The sequence below is a fragment of the Lissotriton helveticus genome, chromosome 3_1, assembly GCF_964261635.1.
Source record: "Lissotriton helveticus chromosome 3_1, aLisHel1.1, whole genome shotgun sequence".
NCBI classification, from domain to species: domain Eukaryota; kingdom Metazoa; phylum Chordata; class Amphibia; order Caudata; family Salamandridae; genus Lissotriton; species Lissotriton helveticus.
This window is the reverse complement of record NC_136061.1, coordinates 1,926,159,588-1,926,183,506: the sequence shown is the minus strand read 5'-3', so window position 1 is coordinate 1,926,183,506 and position 23,919 is coordinate 1,926,159,588. Positions and strand designations below refer to the sequence as shown.

Genomic DNA, 23,919 nt, shown 5'->3' with positions numbered 1-23,919 from the left:
TCAGGATTGTATAATCAGCACCCTTTTGTGCCATACTGATTTGTCTATCAGTAAGGTTAAAGATATGGAATAGTGACGTTGTGTTGATTAAACGCCAAGGCACATAGCCTGAACGCAGATTTTGTAACGTCCAGCCAAGTTGTACAATAGAGCGCAATTGGGACTGACCGTGTTGTAATAACAGTAAGTCTTGCGATATTATGTCGATTGCTGAAGACACAATGCTGTCCAGAGAAAAAATTCTGGAGGACAGAGTCATTAACCCATTGTCCACTACAGAAAGTGATTTTTCCAAATTAATACGGTCAATTTCCCGTATCCTTTCTGCTGTCTCAATTTGAGTAACCTTCCAGGCCTCATTGTATGCTGCATATACAGAGGCTGCTATGAAACGCTTTTGACGCTGTTTGCGTGGTCCCATAGTGAAATCACGCAAGTCAGCACCATCAGTAAGTAAAGTTAGGTGTTGCTTAATTTCTGCCAGTGTGGAAGTTTGTAGCCATTGAAGGCATAATTTGCCCACACTGTAGGTGGTTATTATTCCTGGGTGTTGTCTTTGGGAATATCTAGGGTCTGGCCTGGTCATTTTGAACCCCTGTATTTTGTTCAGGAATCTGTTTTGACAGTTATTAGTATCTGTGGGCCAGATCAACCACTGTTTCCAATCTGGATGTGTTCTGTTTTGGTTTAATACATAATTTACGTCTATCTCTTCATCTGTAGAGCTATTGCTGTTCATTGTTGGTTTTGGAATAGACGGTTTGTTTAAGTCTTTGATTTTGGCTAAGCCAAGACAGGTAGTTTGTTGAACAGTGTCATTCAAAAATATAATTTGTTCTGGGATCATGCAGGCTCTAAACAAAGATTCTATACCCTGTACTTGCCATTCTTTTGTACCCCAAACACTCTTTACTTCAACATTTTTGTCCCAATAATCAAAACCAAAAGTATTCATTTGTTCAAAGAATGAGTCTGAATATATCAATTTCGTGTTTGTTATCATGGTCTTTGTCCCTGTCTTATTTGACAATTTGAAATAAAATGTTTCAGCATTACTTATGTTAAAACCTGAAAAGTATGAATATTTGTCGTAAACGGTTCTTGAGCTTCCTTTTGGAGGGGTTGCACAATGTTCCCATTGATTATAATTTAAAACATTTCTAGGTTGTGCAGATCTATGTAAAAAATGGTTACCATAGTGGTTGTAGCAATACATACTATCATAATTTGTAGAACCCTGCAAATAATCATGTTTGGTAAATTTAGCAGACATCACTAAGTCAGACATCATATTGTTTATACTTTCAAAGTCCCAATCATCAGCAAATGAGCTTGGTTTTACAAAGTCACTCAATGAGATTTTAATTTGGTGTGGATATTTCAGGATTTCAACCGGACCATAGATTTCGTAGTCAGTGTTGTCCCATGCTACCCCACCCGGTATAGGATTGGCTGTGAAGTTGACTGAAGAAAGTTCTCTTTTCTCGACGTGTGAAGATTTGTGTGGTTTGAGGATCAAGTTGATTTTCTGACTTGCTGTGTCCATTTTAGCATATTTTCCCTCAATGAAGCGTCCCAAAGTTAGTATCATGATGAGCCAAAGTATGAGGATAAATGCACCAAAACCCACCCAAAATTCGATCCATGGAGAAATTAGATATGTTTCTTTCAGTTGATTCAAAAGTTCTTTAGCTTTATCTTTAAAGGTTTTTGATGATGGCTGTGTCTTTGATTCACTGAAGCCTTCAGAGGAATCATCGAAGTTTATGAAGTAGCCGGATGCAGTTCTGTCAATTGTTCCAATTGCTTCAGGATTACTGTTTCTTGCATAGTCGTTTGTTACTTCATTATAGGTTGGTGTGTCTCTGCTAAATGTTTTTATTTGGGTGTTCAGAGGTCTAAGTTCCATTGCATTGTTGCATAGTCCTTGTTGTAGATTTGTAGGCGTTTCGAATGTGATCAGCCTCTTAGATTGAACCTCTGTGTTTGTAGCAAATCTTGGTGTTCTACTACTTATCGGGAGTCCACTTGGCCTACTATTTGTTATCGGCCACATGTTGTGGTTTTACCAGGTCGATGGATACAACTCGGTTCTCCTTTTTACCAGCAAGTGGCGGTAGTACTACTGATCTTCTCCCGTTGACAGACAAGACAGGAACTGCTTTTCTGTAAGAAGGCCCAAATTCCTTCTTTACCGCGATCTTTTCTCTGACTAGATCCCCGACTTTTGGAATCCAGACAGGTCTTGCTGGGACAGGTGGTGGTTCTTCAGTGGTTGTTGGCTGCTGTTTCAACTTTATGTTGCTCAGGTCTTTTCTTGTTTCATTTAAGTCCTGTAAAATAGCCAAACGATCTTTGATATCAAAGCTTTTTTCCTTTACCACTGAAGTCTGACTGTCAAGGTCAGAGATTAACATCCTAGTTCCAAATAATAATTCGTACGGACTGAATCCCTTCAGAGAATTTCTTGGCAGGTTATTTAGACTACGTTGGACACTTATTAGATGTTTGACCCACCCAGCTCCCGAACCTAATATCCTTTCCGTTATAGATTGCTTTATGCCTTGGTTTTTTCTTTACACCATCCCGTATCCCTCAGGAAGGAAGTGAGAAGATTCCCGCTGTGCTATGCTCATTTGGCCATGTTTCCCCTCAGGCTGGAGGGCTAGAGTGAAAACAATGGTCCAACGTAGCATGCTCTTAGCGTATATGCCATTTAGACTCGCAAATCTTTGTATAACAGTCCAGACGTCAGCCGAGTGCTGGTGATCTACATTATAAGTGGAAACTAGCCTGTATATGTTAATCGCAAGCCTTGCTTTTTACTGTTGATTTTTTCTGGAGTGAAACGACACGGTATTACACCGTTTCTCTCACCACTGCGATTCCTGTTGCAGTTTGGGCAGTTTTTTACAAACATGGTGTGATGCAGGCTCATGCCTGGCCACCAGTACCTTGATTGTAATTCTTCCAGAGAATCTTTTAGTTTGAGGTGTCTGAGACCCTCGCCCATATGTGCGTCTGCGATTAACAAGTTTCTCCTGTCCATGTTTGGAATCACTCTATCCCCCACTCCAGGGATTCGAGCAAAAGGGACGGAGTTTGCATCGATTATGTATGTGTAATTGAGTGGATAGTTGATCGGTAGCGCTGAGCAGTCGCCTTTTGATGACGTTTTCACCGCCAGCACTGTTTCACCGTCAATATACTTCACTGTACGCTTTTTTCGAGCTACGGAAGCCGAGTTAGTTGCTACCGCTGTGGCTGTTTCAGCCAATGAATTCCCTGCAACGTGAACGCCATCACGCTGATGACTCAGTGAGTGTGTCACGTGAGTCTTTGGTAGTTCTTTTTGTAAAAGAGCTATTTGTTCCCAAAGCAGTTTTTGCTTTATTGTTGCACCTGTGTCATCTTTGTAACCGTTTTGAATCCATGTCTGCAAACCGTTGTTATATGATTTGACGCAGTAATATGAATCGGACACTATAAGTGTCGGGAATTCGCGATCCGCATTATCTAGCGCCATTTTCAATGCTATTATTTCAGTCTGTTGTTCTGAATTAGTTTCTACTGAGTGTGTTTTTGTTAATAGAGGTCTTAGTTTACCTCCGCGCCACACTTCTTTTGTAATCTCACATGTGGGGTTGTATGCTTGTTCTCCCCAAACGGAGGGTTGAGCATGTCCGTCTGTATAGATTACACAAGCGTATTGTCGTAAGGGCAGAATGTCGATAGGCAGAGGGAATGTTCTTTCATATTCTAGATTTTTCAATTCCTTTAGTTCTGGATCAAAGTAGTAGTATACTTTGTCCGTTGTAATTGAATTCACCCATTGTATCCATTCCGGATTCAATGTTGTTGTTGGTAAATTACAAGGTGTTGTTAATGCCTCAAAGGCTGATTCTGCTGTTCTGACTGTGATACGTCTACCGTCTGCTTGATCTTTTTCTCTAGCTATTGCGGTTTGAACTGCATGAACAATGTTTTCTTTAATGCTGAATTTCTTTTCAGCTTCTGTGTACAAGTGTGATTTGAATGCAATCGGTACCTTTTCTCCCTCATTAGAGGTCAGGTATGTGAATCCGCATCTTCCTGGGATGACTCGAATCACAAGATTGCGTGTGTTATCACGTGTTTCTAATTTTGTTTTAATTAACATGTCTGTTTGTAAGGATCTCAAAATTTCTGTGTGTGTTTGAGTCCAATTGGTTCTTTTAAAATCTGGTTTTATTAGATCATAAAGGGGTTTGACCCTTTCTGCGTAATTTGCAATGTATGTTCTTCCGAAATTTAGGAAGCCTAGAATTGACTGTAGGTTTTTTAGTGTTCTAGGTGCTTGGAGTACGGCACATTTCTCTAGGAAATTGTCAGCCAGGCTTTTGCCTTCACTTGATAATTCATATCCTAAGAACAGGACTGTCAGATGGGCAATTCTGGATTTTTTAAAGTTGAATTTGTAACCCTCTGCTGCGAACCCAAGTACTATGGTGTTCACTCTCTTCAAGTGGGTCTCCAAGTCATCATCTGTTAAGTATATGTCGTCGACATACGATAATGCTTCGTCATCATATGTTTGTAGTAATTCTGTTACTCTCGCTGAGAATACTCCCGGGCTGTTCTTGTACCCCTGGGCTAACCGACAGAATTGTTTTTGAGTGCCATTTATTGAGAACGCAGACAAATATCTTCTCTCTGGTGCTATGTTTTGACAAAAGAATCCATTAGAGATGTCTAATGTTGTTTTGTATTTTTTGCGCACTATGTTATTCATTAGTGCAGCACTATGCGAGTTTTGTACTGCAAAAGGTTTGCAACATGAGTTAAGGTGTCGGTAATCCAAAACTAGACGATATGAATTGTCTGGTTTGGAGACTGGAAACAAAGGGTTGTTCATTTGTGAGGTGCAAGTTTCAATCACCCCCTGGTATTCTAGCTGATCTAGGATTTCTTTTACCTGTTTTTTAGCTTCTTGCTTAATTGGGTACTGTCTTTGTGCAGTAGGTTGTGATTTTAACTGGATTTTGTGAGGAGGAGAGTCCTCATCCCATCCTACATGATTTTTGTATAAAGCAGGAGCTTGAGCTACTGCCCACTTTCTGGCAAGTGTGTATTTTTTATGAATTGGGATATGATTTGAGAAGGCAGGCATAATTATTTCTTCGCCATGAGGGCATTCCCTGACAAACTCTGGTGGCCAGTCTTTTTCAGCTAGAAGGATGTCATAGCCCTTGGAGAGATTATCCCAAAATAGTCCCCTTATTTTTCTAGTCTTATCCCCTTCTATACGTAAAGTTATTTCATATATTTTGTGAGGTTTGCTAACTCTGGTGTCTGCAGTTTCCACTTGAAGATATTCATTCGTGTCCACTGTCTCCAGATGATTCATAAGGACTTTGCGAGCTATGCTCACTTCTGCTGCGCTGTCTAGCATTGTCTGAGCCCATTCTCCGTTTTTCAGTTGTGTCCTCAGTATTCTCGGCATTGTTAACTACCTTGATACTGGCTACCTTCTTTTTTGGAAATTGTAATTTCTTTTTTAGCTGAGCAGGTTCCTTGTCTTTGGACTTGGCGTGCTCTTCTCTTTGTTCTGATCGTCCTCTTCTTTCCGATTTCTGCGAGGAAGTCTGAAAAGATTGAGAGGGACGTGTATCAATGTCTTGATATCTATCAGGCTTCTTTATATTATCCCTATTTCTAAGGTTATATCTTTTCCCAGAGGGGTCACTCTGGGGTGACCTGTGTCTTTGGTTCGGAGATTTTTCTCTTCGCCTAGGAGACCTTCCTCTGGACTGGAATTTCTTTTCTTTAGGATTGGATTGTTTGTTTCCATCCCAGCTCTTTTTTTGTGATGTTGAGTTATTATTAAAAAATATTTTTTCAGGACTTTCAATCAGTTGTGGTTTTACTGGTATTCCACCTAAACTATCTCTACCTAGTTCCTCATAGGATTTTTCTATGATTCTGGCAATTTCAGCTGGTTGGTCTGCTATATCTGTCTCTTTTAACCTCTGGCGGATCGCCACGTTTGCTGCTTCTCCCTTTATGTTGGCTAATAATATAGCCGAGACCTGCTTGAAGTCTTTCAGTAATTTCATACCAAGAGTTAAAGCGGGTTCTGGACCATATTCATCTTGAATTTGTTTTAGCACATCTGGTATTACCGAAATGGATGGAACACCGTGCGTTTTTGTGTAAATGGAAGCAAAGACTGTACCCCAAGTGTCACAGTCCTCAATGTGTGGTGCGATTCCCATTGGAAGACAGATAGTCAGAATCCTGTGTTTTTCTAACGGGGTGGTGTCTGGAAACACAGCCTCTATTTGGGTGATTTTTTGTGCTAACCAGAATGGTATTTGTTCCCGTTTAGCTGGTACTTTACCTAGGCAGGATTGTATGTTCTGTGGTGTAATTTTATTTGTGTTCCCCTGGTGAGGGGTCAGCTGTGGAATTTTAATTGCTGGCTGAATTGTTGAAGTCCGCATCACATATTGGACTAATTGTCTATGTATCTTTATTAATTGTTTTAGTTGTACTAAAAGATCTGCTGCAGACATTCTTTCGAACTCTGGATGTGGTGTGTATCCGGCTAGGACCGGCCACGTTGCTCCTGGTCTACCTAAAGGACCGAGCCTGGTGATGTGATTATTATGTTTTAGGGCGCCATTAAATAAGAGCAGGTGCTCTTGAAATTTAAGTGGTACTTCCACCTCCTCGAAAGGAGTATACTCTGCAGGAGGTTCCTCTGTTTTGTAATAGTGGAAGTACTTTGTTACAGCATTTGCTGCTGGAAAATGTATCCATGAATAGTATACCTCTGTCTGCCGATATTCGTGTGCCTCAATTACGAATATGACTGTACCACCTCTAGGTGTCAGTCCATTTTCTATAAGTTTTAAGGTTATAGATTTCCTTTTGATGACCGGGATGAGTATTATATCCTGGTCTGCTTCTTGCAGTGCAGTATCAGCTGCTGCGAGTTCAGTTGCTAATCTAACTGCCTCTCTTTCATCATCACTGTCTACCATTTTACCGACAGGATGGTTACTTTGTTTGTTTGCAGATCAGGTTTCTTATGGAAACAAAGATTAGATGCACAATATTTTGGAACGGTTTATCCTTCAACGTTGACTAAACCAAGTACCATACATAGGAGTTTCCTCCTGCGAGGTTTGGCGGATATTACCTTTCACCCACTCCAGACGTCTTTGGAGTATTATGGGAAAAAGGGGTCTGAGTGAGAAAGCACGACTGAGTTACTCTAAATGTCTTACGTTAGTTTTATCGCCCTTCCAAACGCGTTGGGCGCCATGTAGTGTAGTTCCGATTATCCCAATAAGCTCTGCGCATTGGAATAATACCTTCAATAGTATAGGCCTAGACCAGACGTTAACTAGGTCTACTACTGTCGATATTAGACTTAAAGTTTTGGGTTTGCCAGCTAGCTCAGAGTTCACTAGAAACTTTCTCGAATAGGCAAGGAGGAGTTGAACCTCCCTGGATAGACAAGAAGGGATTTAGTTTCTGACAACCATAGAACATGACAACTTTGCTCTCCCCTAATCAAGAGTGTATCTCGAGAGTCGTGTGAACAAAAGGCAATTTATTTTACTCAGTCAGTACGTGCATTCTTAGTCTCATCAGATTGTAGAGAAAAGGAAGAGACGGGCGTGTTCAATAAAAGATGTTATTTATTGATCAGTCTCTTTTCTCATACAAGAGAAATGGATCGATATTATTGCAATACTTATGGTTAAGTAAAGTGCATACATTAAAAGCAGAAGTATAAAATAATACTGTAAAAACATTGATATGGTTTCTAAGCCATATGAAGGTTTAAAATGAATAAAATATATTACATACACGTATACATTTGACTAATCATACTCAACTGGTGTTTCTAACTACGCCTACCCCGTGTACCTGACCTACGCCTAATACGTGGGCGGGAATAGAAAGTTACAGTTTAAGTTAAGTTTGTATTTGCCAAGTGACTGACTAAAGAATTCTCTGTGAGGGGTTATTCAGTTCTGTACCTGGAATCTAGGATGGATGAGGGATGGTATCTCTCGTCTCTGGTCTCGATATTCCAGGCTGCCTGCGAGGGCTACCCGGAAGCGCCGGAGCTGGATTTCTCGGCAGGAGAAAAATGGCTTCTCGTTCTCAGCGCGTCAGGAAGGCGGGGCTGCGCCCGCGGGGTCTGCTCTGCTCTGGGCTTCGGCAAGTCTGGCTGCTCCGATCTCGTCACCACCGCGTGTGTTTGCATAGGGCAATATCGGTAATATTTATACCTTTAAGGTGCCGAGATTGACGTAAGGATGGACATAGATACGTCAATAAGGATGTCATACGACCTGGTCGTTAGCACATTCTTTTGCTGAAGTTCTCGGTGAAATCAAAACAATGGCCGCAGGGTTTTTCCCAGGTCTGTCATAGGTTTGATTTGTTTTGAGAATTCCGTATGCCTTATCAGGGGCTGGAGGAATATCGCTTGTCTAATTAGATGGCAAGCGTTATGACCTAATCAGATAACACGTTCCTGTGCCGTAGTGTGGCTTTATCAGATAACGGTTCCTGCATCATGGGGGTTTTCTGCCTCATAGGATGGCTGCTAGTTAACTTGTTAACCAGAATAGGGTCAGGAATAGGGGGATCGATACAGAACCTATAGGAATACATCACAGTATCAAAAAGGCAAGACAGAGAGCAAAGCGAACTAAGATCTCGATTGGGCAAGAACTATGTCAGGTGCAGAGAGACCATCGGAACAGCACTCACAGCTCCACAGGAAGGTACCATGTGGAACTGATGTTGGGGCGCTCAAGCAGAACGAGATTGCCACAAATGAAAAAGATGGAAAGAGTTGAGCAAAATGACATTATTGCAAGAGACCAAGCAGCGAAAAACAAAATAAAGGCCCATGATGACCAGAGAAGACATGCGACAAACAAGAAGATAAAGGAAGGTGACACCGCATTAGTCAAACAAAGAAAAGTGAAGAAATACGACAACGAGTTCTCTAGAGACCAATTGACGAGTACAGAAGTGAAGGGGGCCAATGATAACGGCGTCAGCTGGCCAGTGGCACATCACTGGGAACAGCTCACATCTCAGAGAAGTGGAAACAAAAGAAGCGGAAATGCCAAAGCAAGAAGACAAAGAGACTAGTTGAGGAGATGTAAAAAAGACGGAGGCCTGTGGACACTTTTTTCTATCACTTTTCTATCTCTCCCTCTCTCTCTTTCTCTCTCTCTCTCTCTCTCTCTCTCTCTCTCTCTCTCTCTCTCTGACCACAGGCCGCATTTAAAAAAAAAATGTTTTGCAACAAGGGGGGAGATGTCGTGCCCAGGACAGGGGCACTAGGACCCTGGGACACAGGACAGAAGCCAGGGGAACAGTCCAGCCCGAACTGCCAAGCCTTCCCTGGAAGCTTGTTTCCGGTCCAGGGAAGGCATGGCTTGGCAGTTCGGGCTGGACTGTTCCCATGAGGCACAGGGTCAGACTGATTTGCATATGGCCATGTCTGAACTGGGGTGGCAGAGTGGGCTAAAGAACAGTGATGGATTAAACCCAGATCTTTTGACTGGGTGTGAGTGTTTGATTGGTTCAGATGCTCCGTCCATCACCACCCCCTTTTGAACGGTTTCTCAGAGGGTAGCGCCCAAACACCCCAGGGAATTTGTAGCGCTTTATAAATCTTCATTTCATTTCATTTAGAGTTTGGGCAGCTGGACAGCATTTTTTAGCTTTTGGCTACCGGGACAGCCTTAAAAAAGGGCCGATGTCAGTTTGTGAAGTTTAAGATTACTCACAAGTAGCATTGCACAGGCGAGGATATTGAATATAAATGCACAGAGGAGCACACGCAGGCCAAATGTACTATAGCTTAAAACTAGTACCCATGCCATGGTGAGCTATAGTGCGGGGGCAAAGCGGTGCAAGCAGCAGTGCTCACCAGCTTTATCTCACAAAGGTTGAGGCGGCCATCGGGCCAGAGTGCAAAAAACTGTGTTACACTGCACCCATCCTTATTTTATTAATTTAATGCGATTTTCTATAGCGTAGAAAAAAGTCTACCTTCACTCCGCCGCCACATTCAATACCACCTGACATTATTGCCTTTGAACAAGCTGTGGTCCATGAAGTGGAATCATTGGTAGAACCAGTGCCTTTTAAGAATTTGAAAGCTGGCGAATACAAAGCTATCCAATCCCTTCAAAACAATAGGGAAATTGTCATCAAGAGCGCCGACAAAGGGGGTGGCATTGTCATTCAGGATGCGACTATGACCTTGAGTGCAGGCGCCTCCTGAGTGACAGCATTAACTATTCTGTTCTGCCCCAAGATCCCTCTTCTTTCCTGAAGGACGAAATTATGGAATTGGTCATGACAGCTGAAAGAGACGGTTATATCAACAAACATGAAGCAGATTTTCTTACCAACTCAGAGGGCAAAATCCCGTATTTTTATATTCTCCCGAAAACCCATAAAAATCGTCTCCCTCCGCCAGGTAGACCGATAGTTTCCGGGATTGGTTCTTTATTAGAACCTCTTTCTAAATACTGCGATTTTTTCTTCAAACCTTTGGTGCAGGCTACGAGCACCTACATAAAAGACACTAAAAGCCTGCTCGCAATGTTATTAACCGTCCAGATGCCCGACGAGCCCTGCTTTCTTGTCTCATTGGACATTGAAAGTTTGTACACCTGCATTCCGCAGGATGCAACTATAAAAGTCATGGCTGATGTCCTAGAACAGACCCCTTGGGATTATACCACCTCCCGGACTTTTATAATAGACTGTGCCACTCTAGCTCTTAAGCGCAATTTTTTCCAGTATGAGAACACCATCTACTTACAAAAAACGGGTACCTCGATGGGGAGGACTTTTGCTCAAAGCATTGCAGGATTGTATGTGCACAATTTTGAAAAAACTCACATCTTAACAACCACCAATCCTTACACTCTCAATGTTATCCTGTTTCAGAGGTACATTGATGATGTGCTTTTAATTTGGCAGGGCTCTTAAGAGAGCCTTCTGTCTTTTTTTGATTGGGTGAACACATGTGATCCGCATTTGAGATTCACGCATCAACATGACCCACATTCTATTGTCTTCCTGGATGTGACTATAACTAGGGAAGGTAATCATCTCACCACCAAAACCTTTTATAAACCGACCAGTAAAAACAACTTGCTCCATTACTCGAGCTTCCATCCTCGCCCTTTACGGGAAAATTTACCCTTTGGACAATATCTACGCATTCGTAGAAATTGTAGCAACCTGATTTTAACACACAAGCGGTAGACCTCACCAATAAGTTACGAAACCGAGGCTACCCCGAAAAAATACTCCAAAAAGGTCGCAAAAGGGCCCGAAATCAAAATAGGGAAGCACTTTTGGAGGACCACATAAAGGACAGTGAAACTGAGCCACCTCTGACTTGTGTGACGACATATAGCAATATATCCAACGCTGTGAGTCGCTGCATAAATAAACACTGGCAAATTCTAAACAGTACTGGGCAGAACTGGCAAAGACCACTTTTCTCCTACAAACGAGAAAGAAATTTACATGATGCCCTGGTCCATACGCGGCCTAAGACAAACCGTACCATTCTGGACAACAATGTACTTACCACATGGGGCTTACCACCCGTGAAGGGTCATTTCCCTTGCGGAGGGTTTAGTGTTTGCCACCTCACCACAGCAACTAAGACACTTAACCTGGAAGAGGGCAAACTCTGGCACCTTAGAGGACACACGAATTGCAATTCAAGCAACGTTATTTACCTTGTGACCTGTCCCTGCAACCTAAAATAAGTGGGAATGACCACAAGAAAAATAAAAACACGCATCGGAGAACATCGCAGTAATGTTAGATGCCGAAAGAGCACTACTAAACTAACTGCTCATTTTCTGGCACGAGGTCATTGTCCTAACGATATGAGGTGGAGAATAATAGAGCAATTGAACCAAACCAGTGAACACTCCATTTTTGAGAAAGAACAAAGACGGATTTACCGCCTTTCGACGCATACAAATGGATTAAATGATGATATACCATGGAGTTCAGTGATGCGGCGGTGATCCACCTAACTAAACCCTTGAGGCGATTGTGTGGTTTTCAAGCACAGGAGATCAACTGTCTTGGTTGCCAATATTTGGCCCCCATTTAGTGTACTAAAAAATCTCGTCACTCTAGTGCCTAAAAACATCCATCTCCCCAGCAGAATGTGGTAGTGCTCAATAGATTCTTTCTAAACCTGAGTTCTTCAGAATTCAGGTCTGTTCATTTAAGGAAGTCATACGGGATGTAGACTTAGTAATTTCTGATACATATATATATATATATATATATATATATATATATATATATATATATATATATATAAAACACACAGAAGAGTTGCCCCCTTGGTGAAATATATATATATATAAAGGTCAGGGATGTCTACATTTACTATTACTGGTCCCTAATGTTAGACTTTACATTTGGGCATAGCTGCTAGATGTGGATACTTATATGCAACTATTGTGACGTATCATGGGTGGCTGTTTTTGTAGTATTACTATTATGGGTTTCATCAGCATTGTATCTCCTAAATCACATTAAGCGTAGATAATATATTTGGATACATTGAAATTTTTGCCGCATTTTATTCTGCTATTTCTTGCAGGTTGACTATCGGCATGAATAGCATAAATACCTGATGTTTGCCAAGGTATGAAAAGCGGTAGTGGATTAACTTTGTTGCTAATGGCTTGAGGTTGTGCACGTTTGTGCCCTTGATGTCTCACCCGTCGTACTGATAAAGCTTTTAATTTTGACTAAGCTGCCTTACTTACGATAAAGACAAGCCTCGCAATTTAGTCGGCCCCTTTAAATAAATTTGGGATGACATGATCACGTGATCGGAACCGACGTACATGACGTAGTCATTTATTCAGCGTTCTTTCCCGGTTCCCGTTGTATTCGGGCCGTGGTCTTGGACGCTGTAGGTTGTTTGGAGGGGAGTCGCCTGGGATTAAGTACGTTTAATTCGGTGGTTCTTCCTTCTTTTTCTTTGGCCCACTAGTATTCGCGTGCTGGCATTTATCAAACTAAACTCTGAAATGACACGCAAAAGAGCATGTTGTGCTGTTTACTGACAGCTACTTCCCTACCCGGTTTTTATCTTACAGATGACCCGGGCGTGAAGGTTTCCCCCTACCACGCGCCCATGGGGCTCTACTCTTGAGCTAAACAAGTGAGTCTTTTGCCCTTGTTTTTCTTTCCTGTGTGAAGGTGTAATTTTTGTTATTTTGTAAATATATTTATTTTAACTTCTAAAACGGACACTTGCTATAATATTCATATTTCTAATTTAGAAAACTCCCTCTTGCCCCGTGCACCACAATGGACAAGAGGTTATCACCCTAGGCAGAATGGTGCCAGGAATTTTGTATAGTTGGTTATAAAGAATCAAATCATGATTGCTACATGGTGAATTACCACTAGTTGGGATTAGGTTAAAACTATAATGCTATCAAACAAAATCGTGATGAAATTGTTTTGATGGGCTTTTACCTATAACATTATTGCACTGTATAATATTTGTTTTTCAAATTTTAACTATGAATGGGGAAATGTCTTGCAGTTTATCTTTTGTTTCTTCTTGTATATCTGTTGATATATTACAGAATCTTCACCTCTCACGATTTGGGGAGCACGCACGAGGACGTTCCTGTGCCTACCTACATACAAGTTTGTATGTTTGTTGTCTCGCTGTAGTTGGCTTTGGTGCCTTAGAGTACACCACCCACTAAGCGACTCTTTTTTCTTCTTATTTGGTCCTGATGAATGCTGAGCTTATTAATAGCAGAAACATGTCATGTCGACCATTGTTGTTGTTTTTCTATGTATAGGACTACTTGGTTTGAATTAACATGACCGAATGTATGTCCGCCTCCACTAATGCTTTTAACGGAGTTAGAACTACCCCTCTATTAAAATAATTTTTTGATTTTGGGAGTAGTTCACACTCTTTTTAAGATTCACTTTTTCTAGCACTTGTGGTTATTATATCACATTTTCTCTAAGAACCCAATGAAGACAACTGGCATCCGACTTTCAGTTGGAGCCTGAGGGTTCCTTTTTTATCACCCTATAACTGCATTACCTAATGTTTTCCTTTTCCTATCCATTCTTCTCTCTCAGGTGGTAGGAATTGCTCTACTGCTTTTGATCTATATTTAATGATTTTGTCACTCTTTTGTTGGTTTTCATCAAGTCCAAAGAAAACCAGGAAGCCGACCCAACGGAGGAAGAACAAGAGGGGAAAAGGAGCCAGACAGTCAAAAGAAGGAGCATCTTCAGTATTTGCACCTCCTTTCACCACTGCTGCACACACATGATCCCTGGTCTAAATGCTTCCATGCTCCTATACTGGGCACCACAGTCCACCCGTGTCATTAGCTGGAGAGGTGTTAAAACAAATCCCGAGGTCTCCACCCAGCTTTCATGCTCGACAAAAAGCTGATGTCTATCTTGGCTCTCCCAGGGGGGGGCGTTAGCGGCTTCGTCATATGTAGGGGGTGAGAGCAGCCTGCCCCAGGATTTGTCATAAATGACCCCAGAAGTTGACACAAAGTCATTCAAAATAAACAGCGTGATCTGATTTGTGATACATTATAAGAACAAATCAAACCAAGTGGGACACACATAACAAGCAGCAGGATATGACATGATATTCATAGGTTAACGTGTAATTTCATCGAAATTGGCCATTTTATGTGGCTAACCTTTGTCTATCACCAAGGAAGACATTTGTACTCGAGAGCTTATAAGAGTACACGTTTCACGCAACACACTTTGCGCATAGAGCAATTAATTGGCATTTTGTTTGCACGAGCATTGATGTACGACTGTAGATCTGGCACAGTACAATTTTCTTTGTTCATTCAATGCATACAGCTCCCCACTGCATGAACCATACTAAATCCAGTGCTCACTGGTAAAACTATAAACCTTGTAAAGTACTTCCTGAGTCCAAACTTCAAAAAATAAAGGGCTGGCTTCCTGAAACTCACATTTTTATTGTCAGGGCTCAGATACCACAGGGGGGTGTTCCACAGATGTGACACTACTACTGCTAAGTTTGTCCCCAGGTTAACTCTTTATTGTCTTAGGGACACAGTATTATAGGGCATTTCTGGGAGTAAATAAGAACGTATCTGGAAAGGGCTTCTGAAAAGTACACAGCCACTTTCACTGACATGCTCATGGACAGAAGTCAGTATCTTAAACTGGAAACAACTGCCAATAAGAAGCCAATGTAGCCGCGCCAACTCAGGAGTGACACAATCATGTGGCCTAAGTTTTAAAATGTCTCTAATTGCTCTGTTTTATAGTCTGAAGAAAGTAAATGAGACGAACTAGAATGGTGTACAGTGAGTTTCACTACTCACTGAAGACAAAATGGCGAACGTCTTCAGCGAGAAATTATGTGCCCAGGAACGGGACTATGCTAATCAATGGTAAAATGGTGGATGACGCCTGTTGCTACTTCACATATCTGCCTCTTACCCCTCGAAGGCTAAGGACATTAATGTCATTGAACAGTTCAGTTCTTTGTACAATAAAGTTGTGGTCAAACTAAACACACACATTTTTTGTTATACAAGATGTAGATAGAGCATCCCTAAATGAGAAGGGCCTAACCAAGGCCACAAAAGTCACCATAGGGCAGATGGCTCTCTCTCAGGGGCCACACCTTGGCCTATAGCCTGTATATATCTGTGGGATAACCAGTCTAAGTAAAGGTTTAGCATCCCGCCTTTTGCGTTATTTTACTCATGCAATAACAAACACAAAAAATAAGAGCAATGGGAAATACCAATCATACAACCACAATCTCTGTCTGCCACACATTCAGTGTGAGCCCCTTCCTCCTCATCAAACCCTGGGTATGCGCCAGCATTCATGAATGGCACTGCCCCGTCATCATTTGCCCTGCTGCACCAGAAATGTCTAGACACGCGTGGCTATCCCTTCTAGTCCCATCACCTATTCGCGCTGGTCTACCAGCACCCATAATCCACTGCATGGAAGTCAGACAGGCTTAAAAGGACTGCCAGTACCTGTCACTGAAAGCCACATTTGAGCCATATCGGATGTCCAGCAGAGTGCACTCTGTTTTACTCTAAATCCTGATTGATTCACGTCTGGCTTGACGTGCACATGCTGATATATGGTACACTACACCAGATCGAGAATATAGTAGTCCTGAGCAGAGTTTGCGGAGTTAGGCGTGAGCGGCAGCTTTCTCAATGCGAACAGACGTTTTCTCAACGTGAGCAGTCGTGACGATCCGTGACTGCCCGTATTGAGAATTCTGACTGCCCATGTTGAGAAATCTCGCTGTGAGGTGGATTTCATCGCTCGCCAACTTGACATTGACCAGTGCGAGCAAGGGAAAAAAAACAAAATATGCGTGCTACGCAGAGCGCTGAGTATGGAAAACTCTGCAAACTCCGTGAACGGAGTGAAGTTCACCACCCAGGCCTAGAATATAGGCAAGCCAGAGAGATAGTTAGAGGCTCCTCCATGGATAGGCTGGGATTTTATTTCTAGAGGGGTAACTGTACCCATCTCGGTATTCACAAGGATGTGCCCAGTAGACAGGGAATAAATAATGATTGCCCTCTCTGCTATTTATTTATTTATTTATTTGTGTATTTATAGTTCTGCTGCTCATTATGCCATGTCTGGGTACCTTGGGGGAAGTCGGAGAAGAAACAGGGTACACACAAGATTGAGTATGGAGTGAGTTTGTGATGGTGGAGCCTTTGTAGATCTGGCTGTTCTTCTGCAGGTACAAGGCACCAGAGCTGAGACTGGCTAGCCGTCTGAGCCTGGAGGGGTCGCTGAGTCAGGAAGGAGAAGCGCTGCGCGGGCAGGTAGAAAGCCCGAAGGCATAGGGGCATGGTTTCCCCTGGAACCTCCTGTGTGCTCATTCCACCACATATAGTTGGTATAGTTGGTGTTCCTTTTTACAGCAGACGTTTAGTCACTCTTTGTATCAAAACACAAAATCTCATTCACTTACCTCCTCTCTCTCTCTGCACTCACTCTCTTGCTTCTTACAGCCTCTCCCTCTTTTCTTACTCTTTCTCCTCCCTCTTTGTTTTCCCCATAATTTCCCCTTCCTTTCTTAACTCAGGCCTCTCCGGCCCTCTCTCATTTTAACTCATCTTCTGTCTTCAGACTCTCATCTCTTTCTCTCCACCTTTGCCTCTCTCTTCTCATTGACTTTCTGTCTTGTTTCTCCCTCTTCCTCCAGGGGACGCTGTCCTCAAGCACCCCTTTCTCCCAACCCATCTTGGACCAGTCCCACTTACCTGGCTTGTGTTATCGCGGACACCCAGTCATCGCAGTCCTGCGCGTCTTCTGTTCTCAGTTCCAGCATCTTCTGGTGCTCGTGGTTGAAGTTAATAGTGAAATAATACTGTAAAAAATACAGGAATCAGAATTAATAATGTAAAAATATCTTCACCATCAATAACTTTAAAAAGTCAAACCCACAATCAAAGCTCAAGGTGAGAAGACGTCCCACATCAGAGCTTATGCTTCAAGAATGAATTAAATGAGAATCCTAGCAAGCAAAGCTTCCACTACCTGCAGAAGGCTCCTAGGAGAAGGTATCCCAACCTGAAACATAGCAGATTGCATAATGTGACAACCACCTGTCCATCCATCCTGCCCAGTCACTATCAACCCCTGAAACACAGGTCATCCAGGGTCCCCAGCTCTACCTTCCTTATTGAATACTATTGTTCCCAGTGCTTAGCCAGCTTTTACCAATTCAGCTACCTTCTGTGCACTTCACTAGAATCTGTTCCATGAATTCACTGTTGTTGTAGACAAAACTTGTTTTAATGATGTTACTCCTCGGACAACTTTCCAGACTAATAGTACAATGACTTTGTTTTAAGCACCTTCACACCAGTTTCAAATTGACCTCTGACCCCAAATCACTTTGTTACCTATTCAGACACTTATCTTGGCTTGAGGGACAAAAAATGTACTTTTACTTAAAAAAAACAAAAAAAATGCTGCCTCTTAGCCTGCGTAAATTCCCTTCAGTATATTGGATTTCTCCATAAAGTTCCATTCTCACTTCTTTTCCACAGTGTACCCTTAAGTATGACACCATATCTAGATGCAAAATGCAGATGCAACAGCCAAGACTTGCTTCAATATTCCAGATGTGGATACAGTTCTACAGATGTGGTCTCCAGAGATGGATATGATACCCTTGATGTGGCCTTCATAACTGGACACAATAATCCAGATAGGGCTCCCTGCAGTGAGCACAAGGCTCCTCTATGTTGGTAAGTGCATGCTATTATATTTATATTAATATAAATGAATGTGTTTTCTTTCTTTTAGAATATTTCAGATATGCCCGTTCCAGTGGTCGTCTCCTGCAGCTAACCCCGGGCTTTAATGGAATGCGCTTGAGTCAGTCCTTATTTTATGCCACCCTTTCACTGGGCCATTAATGGAGAGCGCTCTTCCTCGGGGAACGCACTTTAGGCTTTCTTCAGGGTAAGGAGATTGGGTTTGTTAGCGGGAGGACTTCAGCATGACGGCAGTCCCGCAAGACTTGGCCTGCTAGAGCAGCGGTTGCCCCGGCAACCGGGGAAGCGGGAAATAGAGCATACTTGCGCTGCTTTGCATAAATTGGACTCGGCGACTTTGCTTTCGCCACTCCTGGTTCCTGGCAGTGTGCTTCTTAGCAGCAGTATTTTATTTACTGCTATAGAAACAAGAGGAAGCAGAAAGAGGAAGATTCTTTCGAAAATAAATCCCTTCAACAGGCATCTCCTGCTAATGATAGGTGACAATCTCGCTTTGCCTGTCTCATCGCTGATGAAGAGGAATTTTTTGCGCATTATTGACGCAAAGCACCTTATTCACTGGCAATTCACAGAGCCACGAGGAACAATTTATCCAGAGAATGGGCATATGTGGCAAAGTCATCTTATGCAAGATTCTGGGTGAGAAGATACATTCTCGGGGGATTTCAAGAATTCCCAGTATCAGTCAAGGTTGACTTCTTCATAGCGGGACCACCCTCTGGGGCAACCATCATCTCTGGGGGGCATCTCCAGCCGATGCTAAGGATAAGAGTGTGGATGGTGTTTTTAAGAGAGTGTACACAGCACCTAACTTTACTTTTGGAACTGGAGTGTATGCCACATACACAGTGCAATCACTGTTTCATGGCTTTAAGGTATTAGCAGAGAAATGCTAGCAGTCCTCACTGTAAGACTTTCCACGATGGAGCAGGGAGTCAGATTTTTATCGGCTTGTTTTATGGACTATGAGCTGCAGCTTCTGTGTCTGCAATACTTTCAAGAAGGCACCTCTGGATATGAAGCAGGAACAACTCTCGGACACCCATGCCTTCAGTTCAATGGCAGTAATCTATTTGGACCTTAGCTAGAAGAGTAGCTTAAAAGGGCTGCAGAGGACATCCGCCCTCTTTCAAGGGGAAGACATTTTGGTTTCTAGCGTGCCTTTTTCCAACCCTGTAAAGGTTTCAACCAGCTCTTTCGTAGAAGGGCTCGTGGCCAGAATGTTCTCAATTATTATAAGTCCCGGCTCCAGAGCTCTATCTCCTCCACCGCCCTCATCCCCTGAACATTATGGAAGGCTTCTTCACCATGCGGAAATCCGGAAAACAACGGTGAAGGATTATTATGTTCTACAGATTGTGTCCCAAGGTTACAAAATATACTTCATCTCAACCGCTGAAGATTCTTTCTGCACAACGCCAATTCCTCAATGTCCCCTTCATCATCATGCATTAAGGCAAGGTGTATAGAAGCTTCCTCTTAAAGAAGTAATCAGACCAGTTGTAAAGGAGGAAAGAGACTAGGGATGCTACTTTCTATTTTATGTGGTCTAAAAAGTAACAGGGGACTTTCTTCCTGTTCTGGATCTAAAGAGAGCAAATGCTTTCATCCCTCACCCAAAAATAATCAAGATGGTAACCATTCAGTCCATCATTCCTCTGGTTCTTTCTGGTATTTACTTGGTTTCTTTGAACTTGTTGGACACATACTTACACATTCCAATTCATGCAGACTCCCAGAGGTTTCTAAGGTTTTTCCTTGCAGGATAACATGACCAGTGCTGCATTATTCCCTTGTCTTTCTTCAGATCCAACAATATTCACAAAGACCTAAGCACCTTTGGTGGATAATCTTCATGCTCTGGGTAGCTTGCTTTTTTCATACTTAGATGATTACTTAATTTGTGGCTGTAAGGGCATAGAAGCAGAACTCTGAAAAAACATGTTTTTCTACCAATGAGAATAAATCCCTCCTTCAGCCACCTAGAGTCTCCAGTTCATAGGAGCTCTTTTTTGTACAGATCTAGGATTAGTGTATATTCCTCCCCAGTGGCAACAGAAGCTAACGGCCATCTTCGTTTAAACATTTATTTATTTTTTAGAGTTTTATATAGCGTGAACTAGACCCGAAGATATCGGGTATCAATGCACTTTACGTGAGCACCAGTTTCCTTACACAGGGACACTTTCATTTTTTAGGCACAGGGAGATTAGGTGATTTGCCCAGAATCACAGGATGTTGAGCGTTGTTGCCGATACTCGAACACGGCTCCCCAGCTTCGAGGTCGACTGCTCTAGCTGTAAAGCTACATCCTTTCGTTACCTTCTCCACCTTTAGTCAGCCATGGCAAGCTTATGGTTGACTGTTCAGGCGGAGATGGTGACAGCTCTTTATCTGGTCCCACAGGCACATCTTCATCTGTACCTCCTTAGACAACGTAGCTATCCCACTGGGACCCATCTTCGGGGGATTACAAGTTGGTTGTTCCTGTGTGCCTGGAGATATACCAGATGTTGCAGTGGTGATATTGCCTGAAAAACTTGTCCAAAGGGATATCCTTATCCCCCTCCACAACATATAGTAAGAACAGACACCAGCAGTGTGAGTTAGAGGACGATCTGTCTATTCAGGGTGGGTGTTCGGATCAAGAAACTCTTGGAACAACCACTCAAAGGAGCTAGCAGCATTTCTCCTCTTTTCTCCTTGTAATAGTTTGATAGATTTTGGGATAGCTATTGCCAAATAAATGGTGACTCATCCTTAACCAATCCGCAGCAATGCAACTTCTGGCCACAACAATGGCGACAAACAATGGATATCATTTGGCGGTCTCAAATTTGTTCCAGCAATCTATCTCAAGTAATATGAATTGCAAGGTTAGTTTAATCTGTGCGCACATAATAGTGCCCAACAAAATTCATAATTTCCCCATAACATTCTCTTAATTTTATATCCATTGTGAGCACATGGACAATCTCTGCGTCCAGAGCCCTGCAGCAAGAGCAATTTGAATTTGGCCACCTGCCCAAATTAAATAATTTAATTGGTGCATGATAAAAGTTATATATTATTTTCTATTTCCGAATCCTTAATTTGGCTGAGTAGTACCTCGTGGCCTAGGTTTATGAATGTCTGAAAAAATACATTATATTAATCGTTCTCAAGTCTTTTAGCCCAATTTTCTATCTGGAAATCTTTATCACCCATTTCAAGGTCAGATAAGATAAGAAACAGTATACTGCTTAATATTGCCCGCGACCATCCCCCGTGAATCAGTAGGGCATGTATGATAGACACCATCGTGAGTGATATCCTGCTTGTCTGAAATTTTAAAAATGTCTCTCATTTGTAGATATTTAAAGTGATGCTGCTTCTCAAGACTGAATTTATCCTGCAGCTTCTGAAAGGAGTAGATTTGCTTGACTGTATAGATATCACAGATTTTCTAAAATCCCAGCTGGTTCCCATATAGTCGACAGCATTTATCCAGCAATAATTGGCCAGACGGGTGTCGTAGCTGTACCTCGCCATGTTGAGCTTGACGGTCACTCTGGCCCATGAATTATGAGCAGCACCGTCTGAGACCCAACTTTAAAAAAAATAGCTTTACTCAGTAATCTTTAGTAATAACACACCTAGCTACCTTTCCTTTTTTAGTTTGTATTTTATCGCACCCTCTCCCTTGACTCGGGTGCAAAATCCCGTTGACCTGTGAGCATATAATTCAAGTGTTGTAGCAATGCAGCATAAGAATACAGTCTAAAATTCGGATATGTCCATCCACCTCTTTCTATCCACGAGGAATTGCTCTAAACAGGTACAATACCTAATTTAATTATATTGCAAGAGCCTATAATTCTAAAATGCAATTATTCATATATTTCAGGTGTTTATGTATCTCATGTAATAGTGGATGTTAATTTAATGAAATTTTTTCCCTGCTTTCGTAGGTATATTGACTCCCAAATAAGTGGCATTGTCGCTCTTTCCACGGCTTTGGAACTGGATAATATTATTACAGACTATATGAGCCACTGTTTTGGAGATATCCTGAGACTTTCCTTAGTGAATGGCTCCTCTCTCGGCTTCCCGCAGTGACGTTTCCATGTCTGTGGTCATTACTGTAACAGCATTGTCATAGGGCAATACTTTGGTGGTATGACCATTGAACTCAGGTGGTCTGATCTTGGTATTTTTCAATATTGTTTGAATGTAGGGTTCACCCTACAAGGAATATAAGAGAGGGGAGCAAGCGCAACCCTGCCTTGTACCCCCGGTTATCGAATGGCCCTCCAAGACCATTCTATCTGAAGGCAACTAGCAGTCTACCAATGATGCCCTTTGGATACTGACCCCAACCCTTCCCCCCAATGCAACAAGGATTTCCCTTCCATCAAAGGGGCTCACCTTTTTTCTACAGAGGCAGAAGCCAAAGAAGAGGGAGACAAAAAACCCGCAAACATGCACCCTGGGTGCAAAGGGAGGACCAAGAACCAGCCCAGATGGTCACGAGGAGCAAAGTGAAGGAACCCATTCCACCTAGGAGCATGGATTCACCATTGTAGTAAACTTGAGAACAACCACCCTCACCAGCATTTGAAATGGGGGTCCTAACAAATGGTTTGTGATTTGTTCCCACCCTTAGAGCTGACCTATTTACCTTATGTACCGAATTGGCACAGTTTTTCAGACGGGTCAAGTTACAGGCTTTCTTTGCATATCTCCGTAGAGGGAGATCAGAACACAGGACTAAGGAGAAAATCTACCTTCCTATCCCCATCACAGTCACTCCCATGTGAAGTATTGGCATTTGAACAGGCAGTCCTCGGGGAGATTGATGAGATTGAGTGCAACACCTACAAGATCTTCCACAACCTCAATAAAAAAGAGACTCATGGTTTTGAAACCCTGAAAAACAACAACGAGCTGGTTATTAAACTAGCCGTTAAATGGGGAGCAATAGTGGTCATGGACAAAGCCATGTACAACACTGAATGTCTTCGCCTCTCGGATAGAGGGAGTTATGAAGCTCTGGAACCCACTTTGAGACTAACCAACAGGATTAAATCTATGGTGGTGGAGGCACAAGTCCAAGATTGAATCACTAATCAGGCGAAATTGCTTATTGTGGCGCAATCCAGAATCCCAAGGTTTTACACCCTACCCAAAATACAGTAACAAAGATTAACGCCCCCTGGAAGACTGATTGTGTCGGGGGTAGGATCACTGCTGGAACCATTGTCACACTTTGGTGAATGGTTCCTGAAGCCAATTGCGAAAACAACGACCTTGCAATTACGCGACACTAACGATGTCTTATGTCTGCTTCAAGATATGGTGTTTACAACTCCAAAAGATATGATAAAAACTATGGATATAGAAGCGCTGTATAACAGCATCCCGCAGAGATGGACCCTGGAGGTTGTAGAAGGGATTCTGGCAGAAACAGAGTGTGATTTCATGACTCCAAAATAATTTCTTTTGGAATGTGAAGAACTGGCACTGACAGAAAACGTTT

At 42.3% G+C, this 23,919-nt stretch overlaps 1 protein-coding gene across 2 annotated transcripts in view; it reads right to left on the bottom strand.

Annotated features, from left to right (window-relative positions):
* The window catches only part of RASGRF1 (Ras protein specific guanine nucleotide releasing factor 1), a 686,570-nt gene that overhangs the window by 466,759 nt on the left and 195,892 nt on the right, over positions 1-23,919 (bottom strand). For both annotated transcript variants that reach the window (XM_078682942.1, XM_078682943.1), the window contains one exon: positions 17,379-17,485. In XM_078682942.1, the coding sequence (XP_078539068.1) occupies positions 17,379-17,485 (107 nt within the window). The remainder of the gene's footprint in view (positions 1-17,378; positions 17,486-23,919) is intronic.